We start from the raw sequence: 27,868 nt of genomic DNA on the forward strand, positions 1-27,868 counted from the left end.
TAATTTCAGAACTACCTTTTGTATTTATTCACATTATTATGGATATAACCTTTTTTTTATAACTTGAAATGTTTATTTGATATTATGGCAAAACCTAGAAGGGGTAAATACTTTTTTTTTTTTTTTTGCTGCTCTATATAAATCACCTCGTGTTCCTGAACTGATGTCGTCCACAAGTACAAACACTGAGGACTCTTTGACTTTCTGTTCGCTGGAGGAACGCGTCAGTCTGTTGCATCCAGAATTGGTGATATATTAGAATGACAGACGGTAGTAATGAACTAAGACAAGATAAGGCATGGCGCCATTCATGCGTAACTGACACAGAATCCCACACTAACATGTGTACAAAGGGGGGGGACCTTAATGAATCAGGGAATAATGATCAATAAACTACTATCACTGATTAACACGTCAAAGCCCGCCACGTTGGTTCGCGAGCTCTCATCGCTTACCTTCCAGCCAGCCGAACTGTTGCTGTCGCCCTTATCCTTGAAATAGGGCACATAACGGACCATCCAGTCGTAGATCTGTGACAGCGTGAGCCTCTTCTCCGGGGTGCTCTCAATGGCGCGGGTAATGAGATCCGCGTAGGACTGGTTCCCCCACGCGTTCCGACGAGAGGACTTGGCTTTGCGCAAGGACCCGGTCACGTCGAGCGCCGCGCCGGCCAAGCACGGGTGCGTCGCGACCGTGGGTGCCGGGGCGCCGGTCGGGTGCTTCAGCTCTGCCGGATTGCCGCCCGCGAGCCCGGCTCTGCACGCCGGCACGTCTTCCGGCTCCACCTTGATGCTGGCCAGCGGGAGACCCCCGCTCACCTCTTGTCCGCCGGGGAAGTCCTCCGGGCATGGCAGTGGCCAGGTGCACGAGCGAGGCCGGCTCTGCGGCTCGAAGTCCGGATCAACCTGATGAGCGTCCAGTTCGTCGTCCTCCATCATCAACATTTATCCCCTTTAGAGGGAAATAGATTAAAATAAAAAAAAAACAAAATGAAGGGACGAAACTGTCCTTAGCAGCACTTCACGTTGGAATCTGCTTTGTAATATGCCTATTAAGCTCAGTCAGAATCAATCAGAGCCAATTCACTGGAGTAGGACAATCATCGTGAATAAAAAAAAAGAAAAGAAAATCACAACCTTGTGTGTAGAGATAAGAGTAGTAATAAAAATAATAGCAATTTCTTGTCCATTTTAACTAGAGTGTTATATTATTGGAAAAAAAATATGTCTTATTCAATCCGTTTCATCCTATTACACTAAGTCTTCAGCGTTCCTCAGCCAGTCACGGGGGCTTTTCATTCCAGTTGCAGCAACAGATGATATTTCAGATAAGGAAGCAAAAGCAGCCGTCGATAAATCCTCCAGAAGACAACGTGAAGAATCAGGAAAGAAGAAGATGAGGAGGGGGTTTTAAAAAAAAAAATCACCAGGGCTGTGCAGAGAGCATCCACTGAGGCGATAATGCGTGATTACCGTGAATTATTAAATCTTCCAGTCTGCACGGATTACGCTGGCAGCGACATATTCAAGTCCATTCAGCCTGAACAGCACCCCAACTGTCTGCAATTATAATGAAGAGGCGTGCGCATGTGACGAATCGATCATTTCCTTGGATGGGAGAAGAAAAAGAATAATATAGATATATAAAAAGAAGAGAAAAAAATAGCCCGGCAATCAAATCTCGCATCCAGTTGTCAGGGACGAGAAAATTGGCTTTTCTCACACCTCCTTTTTGCTCCTTCCTCTCTCACTCTCTCTCTCTCTCTCTCTCAGATGCCACACATGTTCTCATTTGCTTACAACTCGCTCCCGTCGATGTGAGCCGAGGATGACGCGCCGGCGCTGTACTATATAGTAGAGATGCTGCCAATTGGAGTGCGCTCACGGAATCAATACTCTTCGAACATGATTACAGCGAAATCCCCGACTCTCTCTCTCTCTCTCTCCCCCCCTCTCTCTCTCTCTCTCTCTAACGCTCTTTTTTCTGTGTCTGTCTCATATCCACCATGTCTATTGCGAAATCCTTAAGAACAACTCAACATATTTCTTAGTGCGTCAATCTATCTTCAACGCGTGATCCAAAGAAAGGAAAAGCAAAAGGAATGTGCCAGAATCAGAGATCCCTCCACAAATCTTCATGCTTTTTCTTTTATGTTTGTTTGTTATGTGAAATAATAAAAGCACGACCCGTGCGCGTGACGAATTGTCCAGTGCGCGCCGCGCGCTGCGTCCAAATGCCCTCCAGGGAGAACTTGGCGGTTTCACCTCCGCTGATTATTCGCGAGCAATACCTCAGTGAGTGTAATTTTCTCTGCCGATTAGACAGATTTAGTTCAGATTAACGGAGATTAGGTAACCCTAGATTCTTAATCCCGGGAGGAGTGGACTGAAGTGGGGCTTTTCAGAGGTCATCATGAAAAGGGGAGAGGGGGGAAAAAATATTCAGCTCCATAATCACACCAAGTGAGACAAAAAATTGTACAGACTATCACGTAGGTTTCAAAGACCATGTGCCAGAGTCAATAGGTCGGACTTACGTGCGCAATTCTGTGGCTGTCCTGACCGAGACACGAAGGAGAAGATGTGTGTGGGGATGGGCAGGGGAGGGGGAAGTGTGTGTGTGTGTGTGTGTTGGGGAGGGGGGAAGGGAGGGTCGGTGTTCACCATCACCACGCTCTTCTCACTACCCTACTGGGTGGGCGCTCAGGCACAGGTGCTCTTATCGGATTGGCTGCTAATTTCATTATTGCGCTTAAGAGAAATCTGGGTGGATACAACTCCAACAACCTCGCTCTTTATTTCAGTCACTGAAATAAATAATAATGCACTTTCAGATTTCCTAGGTGACGGTTCCTAGGTGTAGAATGTTGCCTTTAAACTTAAATACATAACCGAGCAGATATGCAGGTGTGGACACCTACATCTTGTATACAGGTATATAAAAAATAGTACAAAAAGAAGCTTCTTTGGCAAATCTCACAGGGAATAAATTAAAATCGGAAGACTGAGATGGGCACAGTAGGAGATTGATTTTGTTTCTGGTGAGTAATTTCTGAGCTGGTGTACAACGCAGCACTCACAAAGTTCCTAGGATCAATGGACGGGAAATAGTCCCACAGGATCACAGATCCTCCGCTGTACTTAACAGTTGGCATGAGATGTTTTCTTTTTCCATATTGCTTTGCACAATAACCTCCTGAACTGTGTGTTTGGCAAAACTTTTAATCTCATTATAAATTTACCAACAGACAGTTCTTGTTACAGTCCAAGAAGATTCCACATGCTTGTTTGTGATGACAAATAATGTCTTTTCCCAAACAACTGTTTTGTATATAGAATCTCATGGTTACTGTGAAAACTTGATGACACCAAGATGACACCATTTGTTGCAGTTGTCAAAAAATTAGTTTTGGAGATTTCTTTGTTTCTTTACCTCACTCTTGTGTGAAGCTGATTGGTCCTCAGTGATTCTCGTTTTTCACCCTGAATTGTTTTAAACTTTGGAAATGTGGTTCAAAGTGGGTACGATAAGGTTAGAACGATTTTTCTCGTAGCCTTTTCCTGAGTTATAAAGATCAACACACACACGTGCCTTACTTAAATGACATGTTTTCTTGAGTAGAGTAGTTAGAGAAAAAAACACCCTTCTAAGAAACAAAAAGTCAAGGACTACTGATTACATGTTCCAAATAATATCTATTTAAAATACAGACAATGGTGGTAAAAGCAGTGATTCTGTTAGAAATAGGGGTTTCTAAACACAGGCTTTTCTTCCCTCTGAATAGAAATACTTGAATTTAATGTCCCATGAACATTTTCTGTGTTGAAATTATGAATTCATTTTTAGGCTTTTTAGACACCTTTGCCAAGAGTGTCCTCAAATTTCACCACGTCTTCAGGCGCAATACAGTTCCAATGAAACAATAAAACAACAGTTGGTTCACACCCATGGATTCAACAACGTTATTAAAAAATACAGTTTCCTTTCCCAAAGCTAAATCAGAAGAAGAAAAAAAGAAAGAACTCCTGTGCATCAAGGTAGCTTGCACGAACACCTTCCCCCTTTGGTGCCTTCGAGTGTGCATGAAAGAAACCTGTAATTAAAAGTTGCATAACAAGGCCACACTGTGCACTCAGACATGACTGATGTTGAGAAATTTGTCAGAAATAGCAGGCTTTTAAAATGCAGGAGGATATGTCATGTGATGTCTCATGGTATGACTTATTGTTGAGCACCAGTGGGATCACATGATTAAAATGCCATCTTGCTAATAGTTTATTATTTTTAAAATGTGAGGAAAATTGCTCATTAAAGACATGATTGCTTTGAAATGATTTATTATATTCCCATTCCTACGTGCCAAGAATAACAAGGAGACCAGCGGTGAGCACAGACAAGGCTTTTTTTTCGCCCCCCCTCCCCAGCTTCTACACTTTAACACAAGGTTTTGCTTGAGATGCTTCTCAAGTAGCACTTATGAAAGCCATAATTTTGGTGACACTTGAGATTACACAATGTGCCTTGATTACACGGGAAGTGAAAGAAAACCAAATGACTATCAAGAAGGCAAACAACCATATTCAGAGGCTCACAGCAGGACTGAATCTCGAGGGAGACAAAGCTCTTTGGAAGCAGAGGGGGCTACGACAGAAAAAGGAGGCGGGGCTACAGTGCCGTACAGAAGTGCGCATACTTGTGAACTTTCTCACATTACAACCACAAAAATCACTATTTTTGTTGAGATTTTATGTGATACATCAACCTAAACCAGCATAACTGAAATAAGAGGGGAAAACGGAGACATTTTTGAAAATTTCACCAATAAAAATTGTTTGCACGGATCTCATTTCCTCTGATATCCCGGCATAAAATCCAGTGCAACAAGTTGCTTTCCCAAGTCACCAAACGTATCTTCTCATTGTAAGTTTAGTCCTTTACTGAACATCATGAATACCAAGGAAGATATAGTAATTCGAAAGTGTATGATACAAACCAACAGGAGAGGTATTCATTATTCATTCCACAAATCTGGCCTTTATGGAACAGTGGCAGGAGGAAAGTCTGTTGAACAAAAGCTATGTGAAAGAAGGCGCTGATGAGACCAAAACTGAACTCTTCAAAGAACTGTGTGGAGAGAAACTAACACTTTGTGGTTAACACTCTGAAACATGGTGTTGACAGAATCATGCTGTGGGAGTCGAGCAAATCACAGGATAATCCTTAAAGAAGGCCTTATTGGACACGAGAGTGTGGTGAACAGTAATGGACCTAAATCAAATTGAGACTCCATGACACACTAAAAGCGCTTTTCACAGACAGTAACTCTTTTCATAATTTTATTTGAACAAATATATGGAAACCATTGTATCATTTCCTTTCGCTTTCTAATTATGCATTACTTTGTATGTTCAATCATAAAATCCAAATAAAATCCTGGACAATTTGTGGTTGAACCAGAGCATGCTTTCGAAATATTAAAGGTTATAAATAAATTTTGAAAATCTGTGGAGATAACCAGCAGTTTCTTTTTACAATCTACCCGTGCTTTGCCCCCTCTGGGTCTTTCTTCATACCAGACATTCCAGAGGTAGCAAGACTGCCCTAAAGATCTGAGTGGCTGACCCTGGAACAGCGTGTTCTGCATGGTAGTAATAACCTCAGAAAGCCCCCAGAGAGGCAGAGCATCACATGAACAACATGTCAGAGCTTTATGCATGTCAATCCCTGCACCCCATTTCACCTAGCGGGGTTTGGACAAGATATATGCAGCATCCAGCGGACCCCCCTTGGGAGATGGATGTCTGTCCTGAAAAGCTCCTCATCCTGTCTCCACTCCTCTCAGCAAACAACCCACATTCCCCACTAACAAGTCTACAGGTTCTCCTCATATAAAAAAAAAAGAGGGAGGGTGGTTCGACTTAGTGCTAGGAACATTGGAGACAGTCTCACCCCCTTTGTGGCATTGACCCAAGGTAGGCCGTCTTAAAGACTTCCCGCTTAGAGAAATTGCCGGCTTTACGCAACATCCTGGCATTTGCATCTCTGTGCTGAAAATTTTGTTTGTGGAGACTACTGGTGCCAAACAGCTTAAAAAGGGTCATGGTGTAGACTGGAAAGCATAGCATGACTTCCATCCCCAATCAGAGGTCTAATATAATATGATTAACACAACCCAACTTAGCCACTTAATTATAAATATGGGAAAAACAAATAAAACCGATTGGAAAATCTGTGTGCTCTGTGCCCGTACTCAGGGTTGTCAGTGACTAAGTCGTGTAACAAAAAGTAACAAAGCTAAAGATGTTTCAAGGCAGTGTTTTAGAGCTGAAATGTTTTAAACCAAGTCAAAGTAAAGTAAAGCAACAAAGTTCCTCTTAAATGATTCCTACAAAAGAGTCATTTATTTTTTTCTGAATTTTGAGTTAAATAAAACCTATTTACACATTACAGTGTTTCTGATGCGGCTATGTGATGTTATCATAGTCATTTTTATTTGAAAATTTTTCACAATAGTTATATGAAACAGTAGTTTCGGTAATTTTCTTTCATCATTTTACGTAATCTAAAATGTGTCAATTTAACTAGGATGTGAAAAATGTTCTGGGAAAAAAAAGGCAACTAATAATATATACAAATGGATAAAGTTAATGCAGGACAATTCTGTAGGCAGCAAAAACCTGAGACTGATTTAGAGATCCAATCATCAGTAGAATTGTTTTTATTTACTTAACCTTTATTTTACTAGGATAAGAGCCATTGAAATTAAAAACTTCTTTTTCAAGGGAGTCTTTGTCAGTGGGCGCCAACAAATATCTCTCTCTCAAAAAAACAATACACAGTTAATAGAAAACATCAAGCTATAAACAATTAAAATGACCTTACATATTCAACCAGAGCTACAAAAAAGGTGACTCACATGTCCCAGTCAAAGTCCAGACCTTATTTCTTTTGATAATTTGTAGTAAAATGTGAAAATCCCTGTTCATGGACACTCACCATCCAATCTGACTCAGCTTACACTAATTCACAAATAAATATTGGCAAACATACTCCTTTTACTGCCTGCTTGCAGCAAAAGGAGGTTCAAAGGATTGACTCAGGGGCTGAATGCAAACAGGTGCCCCGTTAGTCAGCGTTTTTTTTGTAACAAACAAGCAACAACAAAAAAAACAACACATAAAACTTAAATGTGAAAACCATACATATCTTCGTAAAGCTTTAGATGTATTTCTGAGACAATCTTTATTGCTATGTCCTATATACTTCATCCATTTGTCTTCAGCAAAGTCAGACTTCTCACTTTTGGAAGTCAGTGCTTGGTAACATTCACAATAGCCAAGCAGGCCAGATGCCAAAACACTGATTAGCCCAGCTATGCCTGAGCTCTCTAGGCATTGTGGAGTGGAGGTGCAGTGGGAGACCAGCTCATCACCAAAGAGCACTGCGCTAAACACAACTTTAAGTGGAAAAAAGCCAGAAGACTGTAGTGTATCCTTGCTGGACACATAAAGCCTTAGGCAAGGAGGCATCTGTCTCTTTAATACATAATTCACTTGGAGCTGAAGCATCATACTTTAGTCCGTAGGGCCAGCGCTCTGCTTGGTGTTTGTTGGAACAGAAAACTGTATCCATCATACAGTTCAGTCTCACCCAAGACAAAACGTAAGCCTAACCAGTAGTTGAATGCAAAATTAGATCCAGCTAAACAGATCAATCATTAAAAAGTGATTAAAACATCTCTCCAATTATTTTTTTTTTCTTTTTTGTGCGCGTGTTTAGACGAGTGGCTTTCAAAATGCACTAAATGCATGTGGAAGCACAGTCACCTCACCTTTCCACCTCAGTGAGAGAGCTTGTCCTCATCAGCCTTGACATGCAGGTAGGTCAACGTGCACAGACAGCCATCAGGCCCTGCAGCTCTCCTCTCAGACATGCACGCGGTCACTTTGCATCTGAACTCCGGCAAATGCATCTTCCTGCAAGCGTATTATTAGAAGCACTCACGTCTTTTTGCCAACATCATTATCATAACCGACAGGATGTGCATTAGTTACTTCCGTCTTCTGCTGGCAATTGGCCCCTAATGTTGACGCACCAGTGCAGAGTCCTTTTGTTGATTTCAACATGGACACGGAGGAACCTGAGGCAGCTGCAGGGTTTACATGTGTGACACTTCCAGCTCAAGTTCATGGGAAAAAAAAAAAAAAGGGGACACTAATGGGTTAACAGTGGAAATGAGAGGGGAAGAGAGTGGAAATCAATGCTTTTGTTGAAGGGAAGAAAGAAAGGCTTTCACAGGTCTATGTATCATTAAGCAATTGAGAAAGCTAATTAGAGTAGGGTAAAAGATGTGCGGATCTCGCAGCTAATTATTTCCATGGCAACCAGAGCTCCTGTAGATGAGGAGAGGTGGCGTTCAGTGTGCGGCCAATCAAGGCTGGAAAAAAAAGAGAAAGAGCGACCCCTAGTGGCTTTGACAAGCGAATTCATTTTAAAAAGGAGTTTGACTAGAAAGGGTTTTGCATCTTGAAAGCGTGGAAAGATTTTGTTCAACTGTTTGGAAGATGAAAAGGAATAAAACAAACAACACCCTGGCAACAGATACCACCTGTTTGAACATTTTGTCTTTCCCGTAGTTTGTGAAAATATATTAGCATTCTACTTTATGTGTATCTGCTTTATTTAAAAAAATTTAAAAAACGTGGTATGATTACTAAAATAAGGGGAAAAAATATTGTAAAAATTAAAGCACTGATATTTGAGAAAAAGCCACACTGTTTTACAGCTAAGTTTAGAAACAAAGCGAATATTATTCAATTACTTTTACCTACAACACAAAAAAGCAACAAATATTCCCACAAAGTAACAGTTATGAGAGGCCGTCTGCTGCCCAGAGCCTCCTGCAGCCAACAGGTTGTTCAGTTATCCAAGTTTGCTGTCAAAAGAGAACATCCCTAATGAGACTCGCAGGTGGGACTGCTCTAACTTCAACATCACGGCTGTAAATATGTTGGATACTAGACTTATTTCCAACACGCTAACTTTGCCTTCTAAGCAAAGGGAAAAGTTTAGCTGCCTTTTGTCAAGCAGCCGATCAGCAGTGTGCAGACAGGGGAGGATTAGCTCTGAGCAACATAGAGCAGGAGAAAACTATCAACACCACTCCACCACTTTCTCTCCCATCTGATTAGAGGGAATTTAAACTAAAGGAACAAAAAGTCTTTGTGTCTTTGAAACCAAACATTTTTAAACTCTTGGTTGGCCTTAATATGGGAAGAAATCCAATGGCAATAAAAAGATGATCTTTTGTCCAACTTGCAGAACAAATCAACCAGAAATATAGCTGCGTGGTCAAAATTGTACTGTATTTTATTAACTGTGGCAAAAATATTTTAAGTACAAAATAAACAAGACATTTTGCTTTCAGAACAGATTAGATCAACATAACTAATACGTCAAAGTCTTTAAAGCGGTTCTGTTAAAATCTTAGCAGCAGTTTTCTTGCACACAGCAGCTAGCTCTCTTGGTGTCTCCATTTTATTATAAATTCAGATTAGCTAATCCAGAAGATTGATGTTAATTCCTAGACAGATGATTTCTACCATTCTAATCTAAAAATTATTTTCAAAAAATTATGATTTTAGGAAGATGGATGATCTTGCTAAATACCGTTTTAAAACAAACCTGTTGGATAGTAATCGACTTTGATTGCGGTCTATCTTTGACCTAAATAAAGACACCAATAACTTAAAGCAAAGACAGAAGCTGCTTCTTATCGTTTACCAGAACCCCATTTCGAAGCCTTCTTAATGTCTCTGCTTGCTCGGGTCGATCTTCTCCAAATGAATCAGAGGCCTCAGCTGCTCAGCAAAGCTCCGCATGTCCTCCGATACGGTGTCCTGGCCGGCCGGCGCCAAAACACTCAGCTCAACCAAATGTGAAAGCGACATTCGCTCGGTGTTCTCTGTGTTCCCGGGCACCAACACACGGGAAACGTTGCACACCACAACCTTCATAGCTCCCTTTCGGAATATGTGTCCGCTGGTCACAAACTCGTGGTCCATGCGGAAGCCCATCTCATTGAGGAAATCCGGCAGGCTGTGAGAGGCGGCCACGTCGACGCAGTTACGCACCAGGGCGTGGCGGCTCTTGTCTCCTACTTCAGGTTGGCCCAGATAGCGGAGGTGCCACGGAGCCGTGGGGTGGGAGAGAGAGCGGCGAGCGCGCAGAATGAAAGGGTTCCCCTGCTGGCCTTTCAAAAGGTACACCAGTTCGTGGTCTGTAAACGTCTCCGGCTCCATGTTGTCACACAGACCGCGTAGACGATGCAGCAGGCTTTCCAGAGCCGCGTCTAACACGCTGCCTGAAATCAATAGTGAAAAAGATGATTCGAATACAGATGACATATTTTCATGCAAAAACAGACACTGGAATCTGATAAAAAAAATAAAATAAAAATAGCTTGTTCATGTAGTACAAATAGCTACAAGACCTTAAAACTACACAGTTTCTAATATCTTAGCACTTCCTTTTAAAAACACACAGAAATACACACTTTAACCAGCACAGTTCAAGATTTGAGAAACCTTTATTTCTTTGCAGGGTTCACACACATTTCTTATTTCAAAGTTTAACACTTCTTCAGACTAAAATCTTTAACTTTTTTCTGCTGTTGTAGTTGAATATCGGATATTCGGGTATAAAATATTAAGACTGAACTGTGTTCAAAGAATCAAATCACCAAACACTAAAGTGTTGATTCTGAAACAGGCACAAAGCCATTTCACTACTTTTTTGGAAATAATTGAAATTTCTTAAAATTTTTACATTAAGAACTTTTTACCTTTATTTAGTTTGTAAAATCTCTCATCGTAACAGGTGCAGAATCATAAGTCCAGTTTCAAACCATGAATCAAGAGAATCAAGAGACTAAAACCGATTTGAAATACACAATTTTTTGTATTTATGTATTCAAAACAATCAATACGTTTTTTCCAAGCGGCACGACAAATGAATCCAATCTGACTTTTTGAAAGCGGGCTCTTTATTCAAGATTACTTTATCATGTGTAAAGTAATTCAAGAGGATTCATTGAGAACACTTGCATATAAATGTTCGTTCCTGTATCAAACACATCCTACCTTGTAGCAGATACTCCATCATGTTGATTGTGCCACTGGTGATGGGCATCACAGTAACAGGAGGCGCCTCCATCTCGTCTCAGGATTCAAGGAGCTTAAAGGAGGAAAACGTAGTCATGCGTTAAATAGTATTAAAGTAACACCGAGCACACTGACTTATTGTTTTCAGGGCAAAATATAATATTTTTGTAACGTGTTAATTTCATTTTAACTAGCAGAGAAAGCTAACCGTTATGCACATCGCTTATGAACAGCGTGTTTTGAAAACTGTTACCTGAAAAACACAAGAAAGACAATGTGTCTCCCCGCAGAATGAAGACAACCGGGGAAATGTTGGTGTATTTGGTATCTCCTTGCCTAACCTCAGTGTTAGCCCATTCAACACTAGGCTAGTAGCTTCCCAGTTAGCTCAGAGCTACTTTACTAATCGCGATTGAGGCGCAACGCAGTAACGCCAATAATCGTCTGAACATTTGAGATTGTAAGAAAATAAAAGAGAAAAAAGTTGCCAATCAAAACAAAACTATTCGCTACAATTTAACTGAAACTGCCGCCACATCGCAACTACTGCCTGAAAGAAAAGTAGCTTCTCTTCTTCTTCTTCTTCTTTTTCTTCTTCTTCTCAGAAAAGACAAACTAGGCGTACTTCATCCAGGTTACTGCTGCCCCCTAGAGCTTAGAGTGTGTGTAAAATAAAATCAGACTCGATTATTGGTTTTTTAAGCAAATATTTATTCCAATCTCTTTTTTCTTTCCTTTAGATTTCTTTTGCAGCGACATAAATTCATTGTTGCAATTTTGTCATGTAAAAAAGGGCCATCAAAAGTCTTCTAAAAAGTCTTCTATTAAAATGTTAATAATTTAAATTCCACTTATTCTACAACAACAACAACAACAACAACAACAATAATAATAATAATAATAATAATAATAATAATAATAATAATAATAATAATAATGGTAGCATGAATGGATGATGTAAAATTAGAAAGGATTAATATCTATGCGAGTTAAAAAGGGGTACATTTTATTGTAAATAAGATGTAGATAATTCTAGAAAATTGTTCAACCACTTATCTATAGGATGACATTGAAACACAATTATAGTTTAGACTTCTATATCAACGGACACATAATTTTTGGTTGGAAAATGCTTTAGAAGGTATTTATGACTAACATAAGCTAAACCAGTGGTTCTTGACCTGGGTTCGATCGAACCCCAGGGGTTCGGTGAGTCGGTCTCAGGGGTTCGGCGGAGCCTCTGCTGCGGAGGTAAAGACACACTTGTGTAAAGTTGTGATGACGCCCCGCTTTGCCATCACTTGCTGCAGAGGATCACGTTACATTGCTTAGCCAATCAGTGCTGCGGAGGAGCACTGATTGAAGGAGCTCCACTCTCAGCATGGATTTGAACTTGTGTCTTTAATTACTTCAGCAAAGCTCACAGTTTTTACCAAATTCTGTAGCTTTCGGTGTACTTCTAAATCTGCTCCTTAGTCGCATCTTTTCGGAGTTGCTACTGCCTCTWGTGGCGTGGGGGTGGTAACACAACTAATATAATTACGTTACTAAATCAAAATACCGCAAAATATTTATTATTTATTATTAAATTTTAATTCTCTTAAGAATGTAGAGCTAATTAAATGATCTAAACAAGACCTTTAAGTGGTTCCAGTTTCTCTCGATGGCCAACCTGTTAAAACTGTGGCAAATTTTAAAGACCTTGGGTCGTTCCTGGACAGTCAGCTCAACTTTGCTGAAAACACTGACCATATTTTGAAGAACTGTTCTCAGAGACTCTACCTTTTAAGAAGACTTAGTGATCTTGAATGTCTTGAATTTGGAGGAGGAGGGGGGGAAAATCATATTTTATTTATCACTACAGAAGGGTTCAGTGAATGTGCAAACTGGTGGGTTCGGTACCTCAAAAAAGGTTAAGAACCACTGAGCTAAACAGAGCAGCTTAAGTTTTCTTGATTCAAGATAATTGTAAAATCATAAATAGATTCCATCATCTTTCTTCAGTAGTTTGGATGAAAAACTCCCTGTGGGTGAGTGAATGTTTTCAAAGTGTCATGAAACACAAGTCACTGACGTGGAATCAATCACAAAATCTACTGACAGTGTGGAAATAATGATCACCAAAAATTCCATTTAGTGTTGATTTCTATCAACACTAAATGGTATTTCCTCTACACTTTAATTCGCTGTAAATACAGCTTTCAGGATCTGTGTGTTGACTTCTTGCTTTTGCCGGTGTCTTGATGATGACAGATGAATAAATTACTGTGGGCTCCTCTTCTGCCTGCATGAAACAACAAGTTTCATAATGTGGTCAAGACAACACAGATGGCATTTCAGTGTCATGCCTTTTTAAGCTTGTACAAAGTTCACTGGAAAGCAGCATCTATCTGCATTTGTTCTCACCTCCCGAGTGAAGCCACAACATGAAAGATGAAAAGGAAATGCTACGGAGAAACAGAAACACAAAAAGATTTGGGGGGCGCATAAATTTCAAGACAGCAAACTGCCGGGTGTGCAAAAAACACAGGAAGTTTAAAAAAAAAAAAAAAAAGTAAATTGTGGCAGCCTTACCATTATGTACTCTTGATTTCAAACAGAAAGTTAAAATTGCAAGTAAAATAAAAAAGGTAAAGGCAGCTACTACTCCATAAATAATTGGCATCAAAGATTCAGTCATCTCAAAAACACCTGTAAAACAATATAAATAAACTTATAAAAATATTCAATGTGAAGTCATTTTCACATGCTTTTTAGAGACATGCAGACATGATCATGTTTGCTAACGCTGCTGTAAAAATGCACAGAAAATCTTTAATTAAATTAATCTGTTATTGCAGCGGAATTATCTCACGCTGAAACCTTTTGAAAAGTTCAACATTTGAGTTTAGTATTTTGATAATTTAATCCATGTTAAGACAAATATTTGTTTTTAACAAGATCCCCAGCAACAAAATGAATGATACCATTACTGTTCTTACTTCTAAACCGTTACTCCATGTAGCACAATGCTAAGTCTTGTCCTACAATGTTTCACAATCTGTGTAGGATGTTTATGCACAGCTTGTGCCACATGTTTTCAATAAGTATTCTGCTTAAAAGACCAAATAATAATACATTTGCCATTAAGTTGTGGACATACGCAAAATTGCAGCGATTTGAAAAGTTAATTATGCACAAGAAACTGACCCAAAACATCACAAATTTTCAGTCCTACTAAAAAATGGATGTAAAGGGTTTCCCTCACATATTTATTATCCATTGTTTTACACCAGGACTACATTAAAGCAACCGTTTCAGAAAAGCTTGATGTCATTTTATCAAATCACACATTCTTTGGAAGAGAGTTGAGCAAACTCATCATGATATTACGAGACAAAAAATTATGTTTACACCCCAATAACACCTGCTTGGTTTCAGACGCAAGCAGTATCTGAGGGCTATTATTAAGACTTTGTGACCAAAGATACCGTTATCTGCAGTACTCTAAAATTTGGGGGATATTTTTCACCTTCCTTTTCATTTGGCTCATCATACATGGAGGCAAAATAAAGATGATTCCTTGTTCAGTTAAGTACGGCAAAAAGAAACGTATGCCGTATGTGGTAAAGGACCCGACCCCGTCATGGGATAGGCAATACACACTGGAAGTAATTTAAGGACAAAGATAAATTTACAAATAAGTGCAGTGGGAGGAGACATATGCCATAATCAGGGAGTATAATAGCAAAGAAAATGCAGAAAGAAGGATAATCCAACAATGAATGACTGAACAAAGGAGAATAAATATAGAGCAGAGTGATCAGTACTAACAGAACAATCAAGTGAGTAGCAGGGAAAATACTGATAGAAATAGACAAAGGAAAATACAGGGACAAAAATATCATGTAACAGAACATGAGGAAATTCCATAACAATCAGGAATGAACACTGTAGTATAAGACACCAATCGTGAGCAACGAAAATCAAATTTCAATCAGTTCTTAACAGCAGATTCTTTATTAGAAAATTACACTTTAAAAAGTAAAGTATAAACTTCACAAATGAGCTTTAGCTATAGTTATTTTAATAAGACTTTTAGGATTGTTGACAGGTTATTTTGTTTCAAACAATTATTTCTTAACATGGATTTTTTTTCTTGTTAAGTACATCTACTCAAATGAAATTTTGAGTTTTTCTAAGCATTTTACTGGGACTGTGTAGTACTTTTACAATAAGAGATGAATTTATTTAAAGTTTTTTTAAGCTTGGTACAATGGTACCAACAAACATGTTTGAATCTGTATAAGAAAAATACCCACCCATAGTTGTGTTTAAAGCAGCTGACACTGTGTAGCTGTTTGTAGTTGTTGTAGGCTGAACATCCAAGAGCTCAGTTGAGTTACAGATTAAGGACCCAGATGGATCTATGTCCACTGATATTGTTTGTTTGCTCATCAGAAGACTTGAAATGTTTTTTAGATCATTTAATCCCACATCGCATGTCGCAGCACAAGAAAAAATAGAATGCCCTTTGCGGGAAACTGTCAGAAAGCAAACACATTGTGTAAGACAAGCATTTTAAATCTAATAAATCTAAAAGAAGTGAGAAAGTTTGGAACAAAACTTTGGAGAAATATCAAATTCTCACCTGTGACGACGCATAAGTTGATTGTGAGCTGTTTCTGATTCGGACCACCACATCTATTCACCCAGCAGGTGTATTTCCCAGCATTAGTATTTTTGACAGATCCAACATATAAGGTCTTGTTGGTAGTAAGAGTAACCATTTCTGATCCTAGTTCTAATTCCCTTTGGGTTGCATTACTGGCTTCAAATGTCCATTTTAAGTTAAGAAGTTCACCTGGGCATGAGCGGGTGAAACTGCTGCCGTGAAGGATGTAAAATGTCTCTTGAATTTCATCCATAATTTCTATAAACAAAACAAACACAAACACAGACTCACAATGAAATTGTACGATACAGAACTTTAGAACTGAATGAATAATATTAATACTTTTACATTAAAGACTGCAGCTCAAACCTTTCTGTATAGTGATGAAGCTGGACGGTTCCCTGCTGCAGGTTTCTTGAGGGCAGTTTTCACACCAGTAGTCGCCCTGATCTTTATCAGTAAAATTGTTTATAACCAGAGACCGATTTGCCGTAACGTCTGCTTTTGGACGATTGGCATCGTAGAGTTTTACTCCATTCTTATTCTGAAAGAATAGCTGGATTTCCTTACTGTGCTCATTCTCCTTGTAAAACCATTTGAAAGAGCCTGAGTCAGCACTGTGACCCTGACAGTGTATCAGAACTCGACATCCCAGCCAGGATCGACGCCGATGTGCTGCAGCTACAGTATCCGTTTTCAGTTAGCCACAAAGGCAAGAGGCAGGTTCAAAATGCTGCTTTTGAAATATATTTGAGATGACAGTCATTTTATCGACTACTTACCATTTCCTGGGAAAATGCAGGCGTTCCAGTAAGTCAGAAAAAATACACAAATGAACGCGTTTCGAGGCGATGAAGTCATGTCTTTGCATAAACGAAGGCAGAGTGAAGCAAATCAAAGACTCCTTCTCCAGTCACACCATCATCACAGCTCATCAAAACATAGTTCAGAGACTCTGTGCAGCATCACAAGGTTTTAGTTTGAGTGTCATAATTAAGCTGAGGCTGACACATAGGAAGTGGTCCAACAGCCACTGCATAGGAAATTTAACAAAGCTCTCGCCCACACGCTTTTGTCTATCGCTGCGTCTTACATATTTCGCTTTCTGCATCTCCTAGGTGTCGAGATACAGCATGTGCATCACAAACAAGTTTGATTTCTCATACAGATGTGTCAGGTCTCTCATGACTCTCTTTTTTCCCTACTTTTGTGCAAATGTTACTGTAAATTTTTTTATGATAATTTTTTTTAGAAAAAAGACTGATTGACCTTGTGAAAACCAACTTTAATATAAGCTAAAGATTAAACACCTAAAGTTGATGGTCTGAAATGTTTTACAAGTTAATTTGCAAACTCAAATTTTTGACAGTGAACCAACAGTGGAAACATTCGCTTATCATGAGCACCACGAAACAGACGTGAGTCACACAAGCAGAGTAAACCCAGGAACGGCTCATGGCGTTTCTCATCTGTCTTTTCAAATGTTCCCCAAATATAAATAAAAACATTTTCTTACAGAAAATTCAATTATGCACATGCAGCACAAGGTAAGAATAACAAAGAATATTTACAAAATAATTAAAAAAAACATGAAATAAAAGTAAATTAAATAAATTAAGATGAGCCTATAAGTAACAGGAAGATCTAGGTCAACAGGAATAAATACACTGAACACACCGAACTGAAAGCAGTAGTGTCTCCCAACTTCGTACCTTAAGTAGATTTAGATTTAAAATGATTTTCATTCAACCAAGAAGAAAGTTTCAGATAGAAAACGTACAGGAATCTTAAGGGAAAATAATCTTAAGGGAGTGTTTATTTCTATTTGTTTTATTTATATATTATCAATAGTGGCACCTAGAAACTTTTTTATTTAGTAATTGATGCAAAAATCCTTATTGGCACTACAGCAAGTTTCACTTCCACGTTATAATGATGTGATTCTTCCTCATACAACAGACTAAGATTTGTTCTTTGTTGTAAAGCAAATTATGAGAAAGACCAAGAGGTATGGCTGATGCAAGGCACTGGCAAACTGGCTTTCTGAGTGGATAGAGTTCATCATGTACTGATTGAAATCTGCCAGAGATATTATAAATGTCAAAACATCCTTCATATTTTGGGTATGAAAGATGTACATTTCCTTCTTTTAGGTAGAACAGGAATGAAATCAGGAATGTTGCTCAAAACCCCACCGATAACAACAACAAAGGTGCTGAATCTGACACACAGATAAAGTAAAGAATTTGCCAATTACTCAGTGATTAAGCAATATGTGCAATCAATACGGTACAAAAACAAACATAGCAAATAATAGTTTGACACCAATTACTTGTAACCTGGCTTTGCTTTGACACACAATCTCCTTCATAACAGTATCTGAAGCTGATGAAAAACCGAATCAAAAGAACTATTCTTCCCAGGATGTGTCTCAGTTTGGAGGTCCTCATAGGGGTGAGCCCTGAATGAATGGACTTTCATTCATAATCCTCTCAAGGTTGAGATTATGTTGCTTGTGCATTTACTCTGACATGTTTCCTTCCACTAAACTTTCCACTTCCTGTGCAGCATTCTGTGAACAGTCAGCTTTTTTAATAATGAGAATTTCTGGTTTATTCTTCTTGTTGTCTGCTGAACAAATGCCAAATATTGTTACTAGCAAGCCATACCAACATTTCTTTATTAAAAATAAAATTTTTGTCAGGAATATTGAATTGTCTGAGAAAATTGATTGTGGGTTTTTACTAACCTTAAACCAATTTCATCAGTATAACCAGAAATAAACAGGTTAAATATGTCACTGTAATCATTACAAATTCATAGATTTTTTTTTCCTGTTTGATTTATAAAAATATAATGCATTTTACTGAGATGTACCGGTTTGTTACCTAGTTAGTAAAAATTATGTTTTTAAGTGTAGGACGCGCCAAAAACATTTTTATTTCGCTTTTAAGTCGTTTCGACTATAATTAAACATTTTGTTGACCAAAATTAAATTAAGCAAAAAGGGATTAGCTTTCAACCAAATTACATGATGGTAATCAAATGTGCTGCTTAATTGAACACTGAAGCATTTTAAGTGTTCATTGCCCAAATCCCTTTAAATATCCGTCAGCAAGTGGCGCGGTTGCAGACCCCGCCCCGACATGCACAATCACCGCCTTCCTCAGTCAACCACAGGCTGCCTGCTGCTGCGCACACAGAGGGAGCCTCACTTCTCCTCTTGCACAACACGGACCTCGTCGGGATGCAGTTGACAGAAGCTCTCTTCAAATACCAGCCGGCCTGGCCTCATATGCAATACTTTTTATCTGCGCTGTGCCTCGTTGCCGTCGTGTACAAATTAACCTTCATCCTCCTCAAACGGAAGGCTCTTGTGAAGAGCTTAGAAGCCTTTCCAGGACCCCCGGCACACGTGTTGTTTGGAAATGTTCTGGAGGTAACGAGTTTCAGTGGCATCCAGCAATGCAGCAGCTGCAGCAGCTGCAGCCTTATGCAGCTGTGACACAGTCTCAACGTTAAGGCTTTTATTGTGTGTAATCAAGTTTAAAATTCTTAATTGAAGTATTGTTTAAAGTTCCATACAACCTTTGTAGTTTATTCAAATTTTTATATAAACCACTAATAATAATAACAATAATAATAACAATAATAATATTGCTCAGAGAGAAGAGAGAGGCATAAGTTTATATAAAGCATTCAGCCTTTTGTTAAATAACAACTGGAATGAATACAATTATAATACAAATATCAGTAATGATGCTATTCCTAGTACTGCTACTACTAGTTAAAGTAGTAGTAATAAAAATAATACAACGGAGAAAGAAAAAACATACATCAAAAAAAGCTATCATTGTTTAATTTACCGCCCTGCGACAGACTGGCGACCTGTGCAGGATGTACTCCGCCTCTCGCCCGGCACGCCAGCTGGAGATGGGCACCAGCAACCCTCCCGACCCCACTGAGGGACAAGGGTGTAAGAAAATGGATGGATGGATGGACGTTTAATTTACCAAATTAATGTAACAAAATAACAGAAATAAGCAATAAAATATGCAACTTAGAAAATATATATCATCAAATGTATTGTATTATACATACAAAATGGGTAAAATCAAGTAGGTAATAAAAACAGGTGAGAATAACTTTCTTCCATTGTTCTGCTCCCTTCTACTTAATGGAAAATGAACATCAACCTTTGAGAACAGTAAGAGGATGAAATCCTAAAAATTTAAGATTAATGCGAATGCAATTATAATTTGCAATCAACTAGATCTTACAGTGGTCTATAATGGAAACAAACTAAAATCTGTGATGCATTAATATCACAAGTTGTTGTAATCTAGAGAATTTGGAACATGCTAGAATTTGATAATATTGGTGGATACCACTTAATCATCTTTGGGGTTTTTTAAGTTGTAAATTGAAATGAAGTAATATATATTAAAGCTTTTTAATTATAATTGTTAATCAATGCAAATTAGAACCTGTGTGTGTAAATGTCTAAATTTGTGCAGCGTATCAGTGTATGCATGTGTGTGTATTTTCACATGTCTTGTATTGTTATTGCTTCTTTAGTTTAAACAAGATGGGACCGACCTTTTCAAGTTCTTAAAGTGGGCAGAGAGCTATCCCTATGCTTTCCCTATGTGGTTCGGCCCGACTATGTGTTATCTCAACATTCACCACCCAGATTATGTCAAAACTATTCTGGCATCAACAGGTGGGAACATATTTTCTTACACTTTAACTCTTTATTACAGCATCATAACCATAATGTAAGCATCAATTGAACTTGGCTTTCATTTACTTTTTTTAATAATAGAGCCAAAGGATGATTTTGCATATAAATTTATCGAGTCTTGGATCGGTAAGAATACTTTGCTTTCTCCTACTTGCTTGTTTTGTCTTACAGGGTTAACTTGTAACATTTTACTGACTCGCTCTCATTGTGTCTCTTTTTCTCTAGGAAATGGTTTGTTGGTGTCAAAAGACCAGAAGTGGTTTCGCCACCGGAGGCTCCTGACTCCGGGTTTCCATTATGATGTTTTAAAGCCATACGTGAAACTGATGTCAGACTCTGCCAAAACAATGCTGGTATGTCATTTATGAATTAATAATAATTAGACATGTTGCTAACAAGGCAATGCCATTGTCCTAATCCTATCCCATTTCAAGAGTGAAATAATTGTGAAACAACTCTTTCCTGAAGTCATTCTGATTGCTGATGTGGTCAGTTTGCAGGTTTTGCTTTTTAAGCATAGGCTTATTTCTTGGTGAGCACACTCTCTGGCCATGGTTATGTTAAACTCGCTTTGATGTGGACAAGGTGTTCCATTATCTCCCACATTATGACAGGAATGCAACATGGTGATTCTTGAGCTATTCTTCAACATCTTAATCAATATTCTTCAACCAGTCCTTCAACTCGGAGAGATAGTTTGGACCAGATGGCTAAGACTTGGACACCTTGTGTGCTGTAATGACTCAAATATTGCAAATACACATAAACACTGGTTTTGAATAAGAAGAAGGATAGAACAGACCCCTTTAGTCTACCCGAACCCTGTTGAACACATAAGAACTACGCCTAAAAACCAGCTCTATGCCAGGTCGCCCCCCCATAAACAAAATGTAGATCAGAACTGGGTTAGTAACACATGTTGAGAGCATTTTGCCAGAATCTTTGTTAAGGCTACCAAAATTGTGGTTTCTCTGCAACTTGCATAGAACAATTTATCTAAATATCAGTGTGGGTGTATTTTTGAGTAAGTATGTGAGTTAGGGAAAGTCCCTAATAGTTTTAAACCAATGGAACGTTTCTGCTTTAAAAAGTCTTGAAGTTGTGTGGTGTCCTTTTTCCAACTCTTGAAAAAGAACCAATAAATAAATCAATGACAGCTTCAGATTAATATGCAGTTTATGCTGCTGCTGAGTGTAATCTCTGATCTGACTGAACCTGAGCTGAGGTTAATGCTTGTATCCCATTTTTTCCTGCTTACACGTTACATTTGTTTCCTTGTATTTTTAAGGACAATTGGGAACGCTATGCCAACTCTAAAAAGTCCTTTGAATTGTTTGAGCATGTCAGCCTGATGACACTGGATAGCATCATGAAGTGTGCCTTTAGCTGCAACAGCAACTGTCAGACAGAGGGGTGAGCACCCGTAACAAAAATCACCACTTCAGCTTCTGCGTCCATCCAAAACAAGTTCAGATGCTTTATTAACAAGCAGAAGGAAGATATCATCTTTCATGTGTCCCTGCTTTTTTTCCTGTCAGGGGAACAAATGCCTACATCAAAGCAGTGTATGAGCTCACCAATCTTATTAACCTCCGGATGAGGGTGTTTCCATACCACAGCGATCTCATTTTCCACCTCAGCCCACATGGTTTCAGATACAGGAAAGCATACAAGGTGGCTCACAGTCACACAGGTAAGCCCCGAGCTCAGTGACATCTTTGTTTAATATAATCTGTCCATTTAAAGAGTAACCGTTTGTTTTCTTTTCAAGATGAGGTCATCAAAAAGAGGAAAGAGGCACTGAAGGAAGAGACGGAACTGGGCCGCATACAGGCCAAAAGATACTTGGATTTTCTGGACATTCTTCTCTTTGCACGAGTATGTGACATCAATTCAAATCTACTGATTTAAAAGCAAAAGTGTGGCTTTTGTTCATTTGTTCAGTGAGAGCTGACCTAAAGTCCTGCCAAAGGTTTAGCTGAAATGATATTTAAAAAAAGATTAAAGCAAAAAAGAAACACTATCAAACACCATAATCACAAATAATTGTAAAGCAAGTACCTCATGCATCAAATTAGGGCATATTTACAGGTAAAACTGGTGAAGATGCATAAATAACCCAAAACAAATTCATCTTTTGGTATTGGATTAGAAAAAGTCATTAGAAAACACAACATTTATTCATGGGAGGAAAAAGCAACACATTCAGAAAAATGTTTTTAACGAAATCATCAGTGGCACAATTATTGGTACCCAAAATGAAGCAGTTTTAAATAAATGTCTCATGCACTTTTGTTTTCACTTTTTTAAAAATTATTATGAATTTCTAGGAACCTAAATACATTGTGATAAGATTTTTACAATGTTTAAAGGACTCATAACAAAAGTGAAGAAATGGCATTTAGAGTTTTATAGAGAACCCTGCCCATTGATAGGTTGGGCAAAGATGTGTAAAACCATTAAAAGAATGAAGATTTTTTTTATACTTATGAAATCTGACACTTAAAAATGCAACAACAAAAATCAAATTAACTAATATGCAAAACAGCCTTTCATGTGCAGTTGATTGGTTTAGGATCTATGATGCTATGGGCCTATCTCTCTCACAAAGTCCTGTTAGAGTGCATAACATTAAATACTCTTCACATATGTCTACCAAATCTAAATACCTCAGAAAACCTGTTGGGTGAACTGAAGAGAAGGAAAATAAGTGAGAACAGAGGACTCTAATCGATCAAAAGAGATGTTATAAATAAAAACGGCTTAACATTTCTTTTTTTTTTTAAAGTAGAATTTATGCCAGTGCAGTAAAAAGATTAATTTACATTAAAGCTTTTTTAAATTGCATTACAAGGCTGTCAATCAATGTGGCCAGCACTGAAAAATAAAATTTAAATTGAAAAAGGAATTACATAAACCTGATAACAGATTAGACATGAGGCAACACAAGGTCACAGCGTTAAAGCAGCCAGAAGTGACTCAGTATGCAGAGAAAGTAAACATGCTCTGCATACTGATGTTCTCTGTTAAAGCAGTTTCTCACCATTGTGTCTCTCTATGCTAAAAGGCTGAGGGAAAAAACTAGATAGAGCCAAAAATATTTCCTTTTGCAACATTTGTAGTCTCTTTGAACAACTCTGAGCAGCTGATAAGGATTTTTTTCAGAACAACAAGGTTGCCTGCCATCCTCTATCTGAAGCTCAGAGGTAGAATGGAGGTACGAGGGCAATGACCCTACAGATTAAAGAACATTTACTACAGAATCATAAAATGAAACAAATAGCAACAGTGTGGTTAACCAACAGTTGTGAATGTCACCATTTTAAAAGCTGCTTCGAGTCACAGCTATCAGTAATAATTGAGACTATGTGTTTAATGCTTGCCAATGTGTTTTGAATGTTTTTTGTTGTTGTTTGTTTTATCAGATACATTTTTGCTACTGGTTGAAACATAACATGCAGAATAATTTTAAACGTGTGGCGCATCCAAACAATCTGCACATACTTGTGAAAATGTTTGGGCTAATGATCTGTGACGTAGCCTTTGCGGTCTGCAATTATTTCCATTTTTAATTCCTTCTGCAGGACGAAAACCAGCAGGGCCTGTCGGATGAAGACCTGCAAGCAGAAGTGGACACTTTTATGTTCGAGGGGCACGACACCACGTCCAGCGGCATCTCGTTCATCCTCTACTGCTTGGCCTGCCACCCGGAGCACCAGAAGCTCTGCAGGGATGAAATTTGCAAAGCTTTACAAGGCAAAGACACCATGGAGTGGTAGGAAAACTTTGAGAAAATGATGCTTGTATAAGAAAGCTGGTCCTCAGCTGTGCCAGATTGATAGTTAAATCGAATCTATGCACACCTTTACCGCCTCTCTGTGAATAACATTAAGTCTCTTGTCCCATATTAAGGGAGGATCTTAATAAAATTCCATACACCACAATGTGCATCAAAGAATGCCTTCGTCTTTACCCTCCTGTGCCGGGAATATCCAGGCAGATCACTAAACCTATCACCTTCTTCGATGGAAGAACGCTGCCAGCTGGTCAGTGGCATTAGTGTGTTATTTTAAAGAACCAACCACTGAGGTTGACGGATACTGCATGAAAACTTTACAAGAGAAAATAAAATATTAACTTTCTAAACCGCGGAACTGGTTTTATGTGGAACTCATTACAAAACAAGCCTAACATAAAGCTGCACACATTAACAAGCTGTGGTTGCGAAAAAAATATTTGTTTCCCATATGCACTGTGCAGTATATTCCTGTTACTGTGTTACTTAGTCACCTAAAAACTTCTTGAAATATTATCTTTCAGACTTTATAAGCATTTTTTTATGCACATTGCTATAAAGCACTTTCTATACAGAATGTATCCCTGCAGCATGTTAGGAAACGTATTGACACAAGCAGCTTTACCGCGATGACTCAATGTTAACTTCAAGGCAGGTTTGAAGAAGAGGTGTACACATGTTTCACCTTTGCATTTTGTTCACTGTAATAACTAAAATACAGCTTTATTTTTTTAAAGGCTCTCACGTTGGAGTAAGCATGTTTGCAACTCACAGAAACGCAACAGTCTGGGAAAACCCTCATGTAAGTCATGCAAAGTTTATTATAACCATAATGACATTGGAAATTTTAATTTTTAAATGGATCCAAGCTATAGAAAAGCAGTCCCTGCATTAATACAGGATGGATCAAGCTGTTCAGACGTTATGATTCTGATCTTTTTTTTTCTCCTGAGGAGAGAACAAAAAGAATAAAAAACTAGAAAACAGAAAATATATTACAGGTTCTGCAACTCTCAGTTTTTAATCCCCTAGAAAATGAAGAAATTATTGTATGATCTCCATTTATGCATCAAATCACAAATTTCCAACATACATCTGATTTTCTTTTAAATACTAAAAAAAGTTTATTCTCTTGGTTGATTGACCAAAACTGGTACAAGTTACTAGTTTGATGCATTAAATGAATAGAGACAAAAGGGGATTTATCAGCATTTGATCAACAATTCAGTGTGGGCACATTTTAGCAAATTCAGCCATAGATAAGAAAGCAAAAAAACATGGCAGTATAGTTTATGTTTACAAGGTTTCACCTGCATGAATATGTAGACCTCTAAAACAATGTCTGTTGGACAGATGAGACCAAAGTTTTGATGTTTTTGTTTTTTTTCCAGAATATGCAGAAAATCAAACATGGCATACCAGCACAAACACTGTCAGGCATGATGGGGGAGGGTTGGTGGTTTTATTTGGCCTTGTTTTGTTGCCCCAGAACATGCAACAGTATTCTATAGAGACGTATGAAGTCATTCAGCTGAAGTGAGGACAAAATTCCCCCACATCAGTGAGAAAAACTGACAAAGCCATAATAAATGTCCAATTACTAACACTTTTGGCTTTTTCCTTATGTAATGGACAGTGTTTTAATTTGTTGTGTGTTTTATTCACCTAGGATTTGATTTCAATAAACTTACATCAGAATGTTTTTTTTTTTACATGCATTTTCTTTGATATGCCTGTAAGAAAACCTGACGTTTTCTCTCCTCCTGTGTTGCCATAGGTCTTTGACCCGTTGCGATTCCTCCCAGAAAATGTCTCTAAGAGGTCACCTCATGCATTTGTGCCTTTCTCAGCTGGACCAAGGTTTGGAAAAACTCGACACTGTGTCTGTTTGACTTATCTCAGTTTATAGCCACTTTGTCTTTAACCTCATATCAGCCTGCAGCTTGTGAATGTGTAACGTAGCACCAACACCTAGTTTTACATGCATAATAAAAGTCCTGTGGTTTGGGGCTAGAGTAAAGCAGAGGAAAGGTAAAGTGAGCACATGCCTGCTCTGCTACAACTTGTTTTTGATTGTTCATCTTCTGCTTAACCCTTTAATGTCCTTCTTAATGTTGTCTTCCCTTAGAAACTGCATCGGCCAGACTTTTGCCATGAATGAGTTGAAGGTGGTGACGGCCTTGACACTACAGCGGTACGAGCTGATAGAGGATCCCGACAATAAGCCCAAGATGATTCCCAGACTGGTTCTCCGCTCACTTAATGGCATCCACATCAAGATAAAACCAGTGGAACCAGAAATGTGATGGAGAAAAATAATCTGTTGGATTCAATCAAAGAGAAACAAATTGCTTAGAAAGTGGATCCAAAAAAAAAAAAATTAAGTGCAATTTGAGTCAATTTTTACACTAACGTCTCATGACGAGGAAATCTGTTGTGTTTTAAACCTTTTTTTCTAGGAATATTTGTACTGTTTATCTTACAATGGGTTTGTTATATATTTAGAGATAAGCTTAATCTTGAAGCAAAACTATAAGCATTGTATTATAATAAAGCACATTGTTGTAATACTGAAGAATGTGACTAAAATAGTGAGATTGAATGTTGTTGTTTTACATTAATTAACAGTTCCTTTCTACAGCTGGGAATATGTTATATTTCTGTTGTTGGGGCAAAATAAAACAGAATAAGAAAATAAGTACACACATTTATTTGTTATGGAAACTTCATGGGTTAAAATACTAAACATTTAAGGAAAGAAAAGGGTGTAATGTTTTTAAACTATAAGCACTAAGTGTACATTAGTGCAGGCTGGTTAAATAACCTAAAAGGTTTTAACTAAAATGGTGTAGCAGAGTAAAAAGAGTTACTTTGTATGTATTTATGAGCCATGTTACCTAATCTCAAAGTGTTACATTTCTCCATTTAATTCAGGTCAATAGTGAATGTTTAACTCCATGAGAGTGTAAAGAATAAAACGCAGTCTGAATTTGAGTTCACTGGAATTGACCTCAAGATACAAAGGAATTACAACATGAAAAGCACAACTCTAAAAATGAGGCAATTTTTTTAATCACACCTTTGATCTGGGTACTACAGGATACAAGTCAAGATTGCATGCTGAATCATATAACCCCAACATTTTGACAAGGGTGTGTATAGTTTTGAGATGCACTGTGTTTCTGGATTCAACTTCTTTCCTGATAGAAACAGAATAAAATTGACACCATGGCAGTTGTGCTGCCCATTTCAAAATGAATGAATGATTGAGATGTAAAAATGAAATCTAAGTTTGTGTTGATTGCACCAGAATAAGAGAGAAACTGATAAAATATACACGTTTTAGTGTTACTGTGTCCCATTGGTCTCCATAGAATCTACGGTTACAATTACTGGGTCTTATCTTCTAAATTCCTAGCTTAGTAGATGCATAAAGTCAAACAGAAAGCTTTTTTTCACAGGTAGTTCCTCAGAAAAGTATTTGCACACCTATGACCTCACATTTTGACACT

At 38.2% G+C, this 27,868-nt stretch overlaps 4 protein-coding genes across 4 annotated transcripts in view; 1 reads left to right on the top strand and 3 right to left on the bottom strand.

The window, feature by feature from the left end:
- Positions 1–1,940, bottom strand: part of LOC103477833 (forkhead box protein O3-like) — a 35,443-nt gene extending 33,503 nt beyond the window's left edge. The window contains exon 1 of the mRNA XM_008431136.2: positions 456–1,940. Within this exon, the coding sequence (XP_008429358.1) occupies positions 456–944 (489 nt within the window). The 5' untranslated portion in view covers positions 945–1,940. The remainder of the gene's footprint in view (positions 1–455) is intronic.
- Positions 1,941–9,344: 7,404 nt separating this feature from the next.
- Positions 9,345–11,749, bottom strand: med18 (mediator of RNA polymerase II transcription, subunit 18 homolog (yeast)). Its single transcript, XM_008431135.1, has 3 exons — positions 11,416–11,749; positions 11,142–11,235; positions 9,345–10,363 (listed from the first exon to the last, which is right to left on the bottom strand). The coding sequence occupies exons 2-3, from the start codon at positions 11,212–11,214 to the stop codon at positions 9,807–9,809; spliced, it is 630 nt and encodes a 209-aa protein (XP_008429357.1). The 5' UTR covers positions 11,215–11,235; positions 11,416–11,749; the 3' UTR covers positions 9,345–9,806.
- A 1,297-nt stretch (positions 11,750–13,046) lies between these two features.
- On the bottom strand, positions 13,047–16,862 carry LOC103477831 (uncharacterized). Its single transcript, XM_017309395.1, has 7 exons — positions 16,599–16,862; positions 16,186–16,497; positions 15,793–16,074; positions 15,464–15,685; positions 13,737–13,853; positions 13,569–13,609; positions 13,047–13,446 (listed from the first exon to the last, which is right to left on the bottom strand). The coding sequence occupies exons 1-7, from the start codon at positions 16,675–16,677 to the stop codon at positions 13,318–13,320; spliced, it is 1,182 nt and encodes a 393-aa protein (XP_017164884.1). The 5' UTR covers positions 16,678–16,862; the 3' UTR covers positions 13,047–13,317.
- A 2,119-nt stretch (positions 16,863–18,981) lies between these two features.
- cyp4t8 (cytochrome P450, family 4, subfamily T, polypeptide 8) lies at positions 18,982–27,063 on the top strand. The gene is made up of 12 exons (XM_008431134.2): positions 18,982–19,255; positions 20,395–20,539; positions 20,642–20,686; positions 20,786–20,913; positions 21,849–21,973; positions 22,099–22,253; positions 22,332–22,438; positions 24,145–24,335; positions 24,473–24,606; positions 25,094–25,158; positions 26,134–26,216; positions 26,485–27,063. The coding sequence occupies exons 1-12, from the start codon at positions 19,064–19,066 to the stop codon at positions 26,660–26,662; spliced, it is 1,548 nt and encodes a 515-aa protein (XP_008429356.1). The 5' UTR covers positions 18,982–19,063; the 3' UTR covers positions 26,663–27,063.
- The last annotated feature ends 805 nt before the right edge of the window (positions 27,064–27,868 follow it).

This window comes from Poecilia reticulata, linkage group LG16 (genome assembly GCF_000633615.1).
Source record: "Poecilia reticulata strain Guanapo linkage group LG16, Guppy_female_1.0+MT, whole genome shotgun sequence".
Taxonomy (NCBI): domain Eukaryota; kingdom Metazoa; phylum Chordata; class Actinopteri; order Cyprinodontiformes; family Poeciliidae; genus Poecilia; species Poecilia reticulata.

Coding starts and splice junctions, on each gene's coding strand:
- LOC103477831 (XM_017309395.1), bottom strand. CDS start 16,677: ATGACTTCATCGCCTCGAAACGCGTTCATTTGTGTATTTTTTCTGACT. Junction 16,075..16,185: donor CTTCATCACTATACAGAAAG/GTTTGAGCTGCA, acceptor TTTTGTTTATAG/AAATTATGGATGAAATTCAA. Junction 13,610..13,736: donor GAAATCAAGAGTACATAATG/GTAAGGCTGCCA, acceptor GTTTCTCCGTAG/CATTTCCTTTTCATCTTTCA.
- med18 (XM_008431135.1), bottom strand. CDS start 11,214: ATGGAGGCGCCTCCTGTTACTGTGATGCCCATCACCAGTGGCACAATC. Junction 10,364..11,141: donor GATGGAGTATCTGCTACAAG/GTAGGATGTGTT, acceptor TATTGATTTCAG/GCAGCGTGTTAGACGCGGCT.
- cyp4t8 (XM_008431134.2), top strand. CDS start 19,064: ATGCAGTTGACAGAAGCTCTCTTCAAATACCAGCCGGCCTGGCCTCAT. Junction 20,687..20,785: donor ATTTATCGAGTCTTGGATCG/GTAAGAATACTT, acceptor CTTTTTCTCTAG/GAAATGGTTTGTTGGTGTCA. Junction 20,914..21,848: donor ACTCTGCCAAAACAATGCTG/GTATGTCATTTA, acceptor TGTATTTTTAAG/GACAATTGGGAACGCTATGC.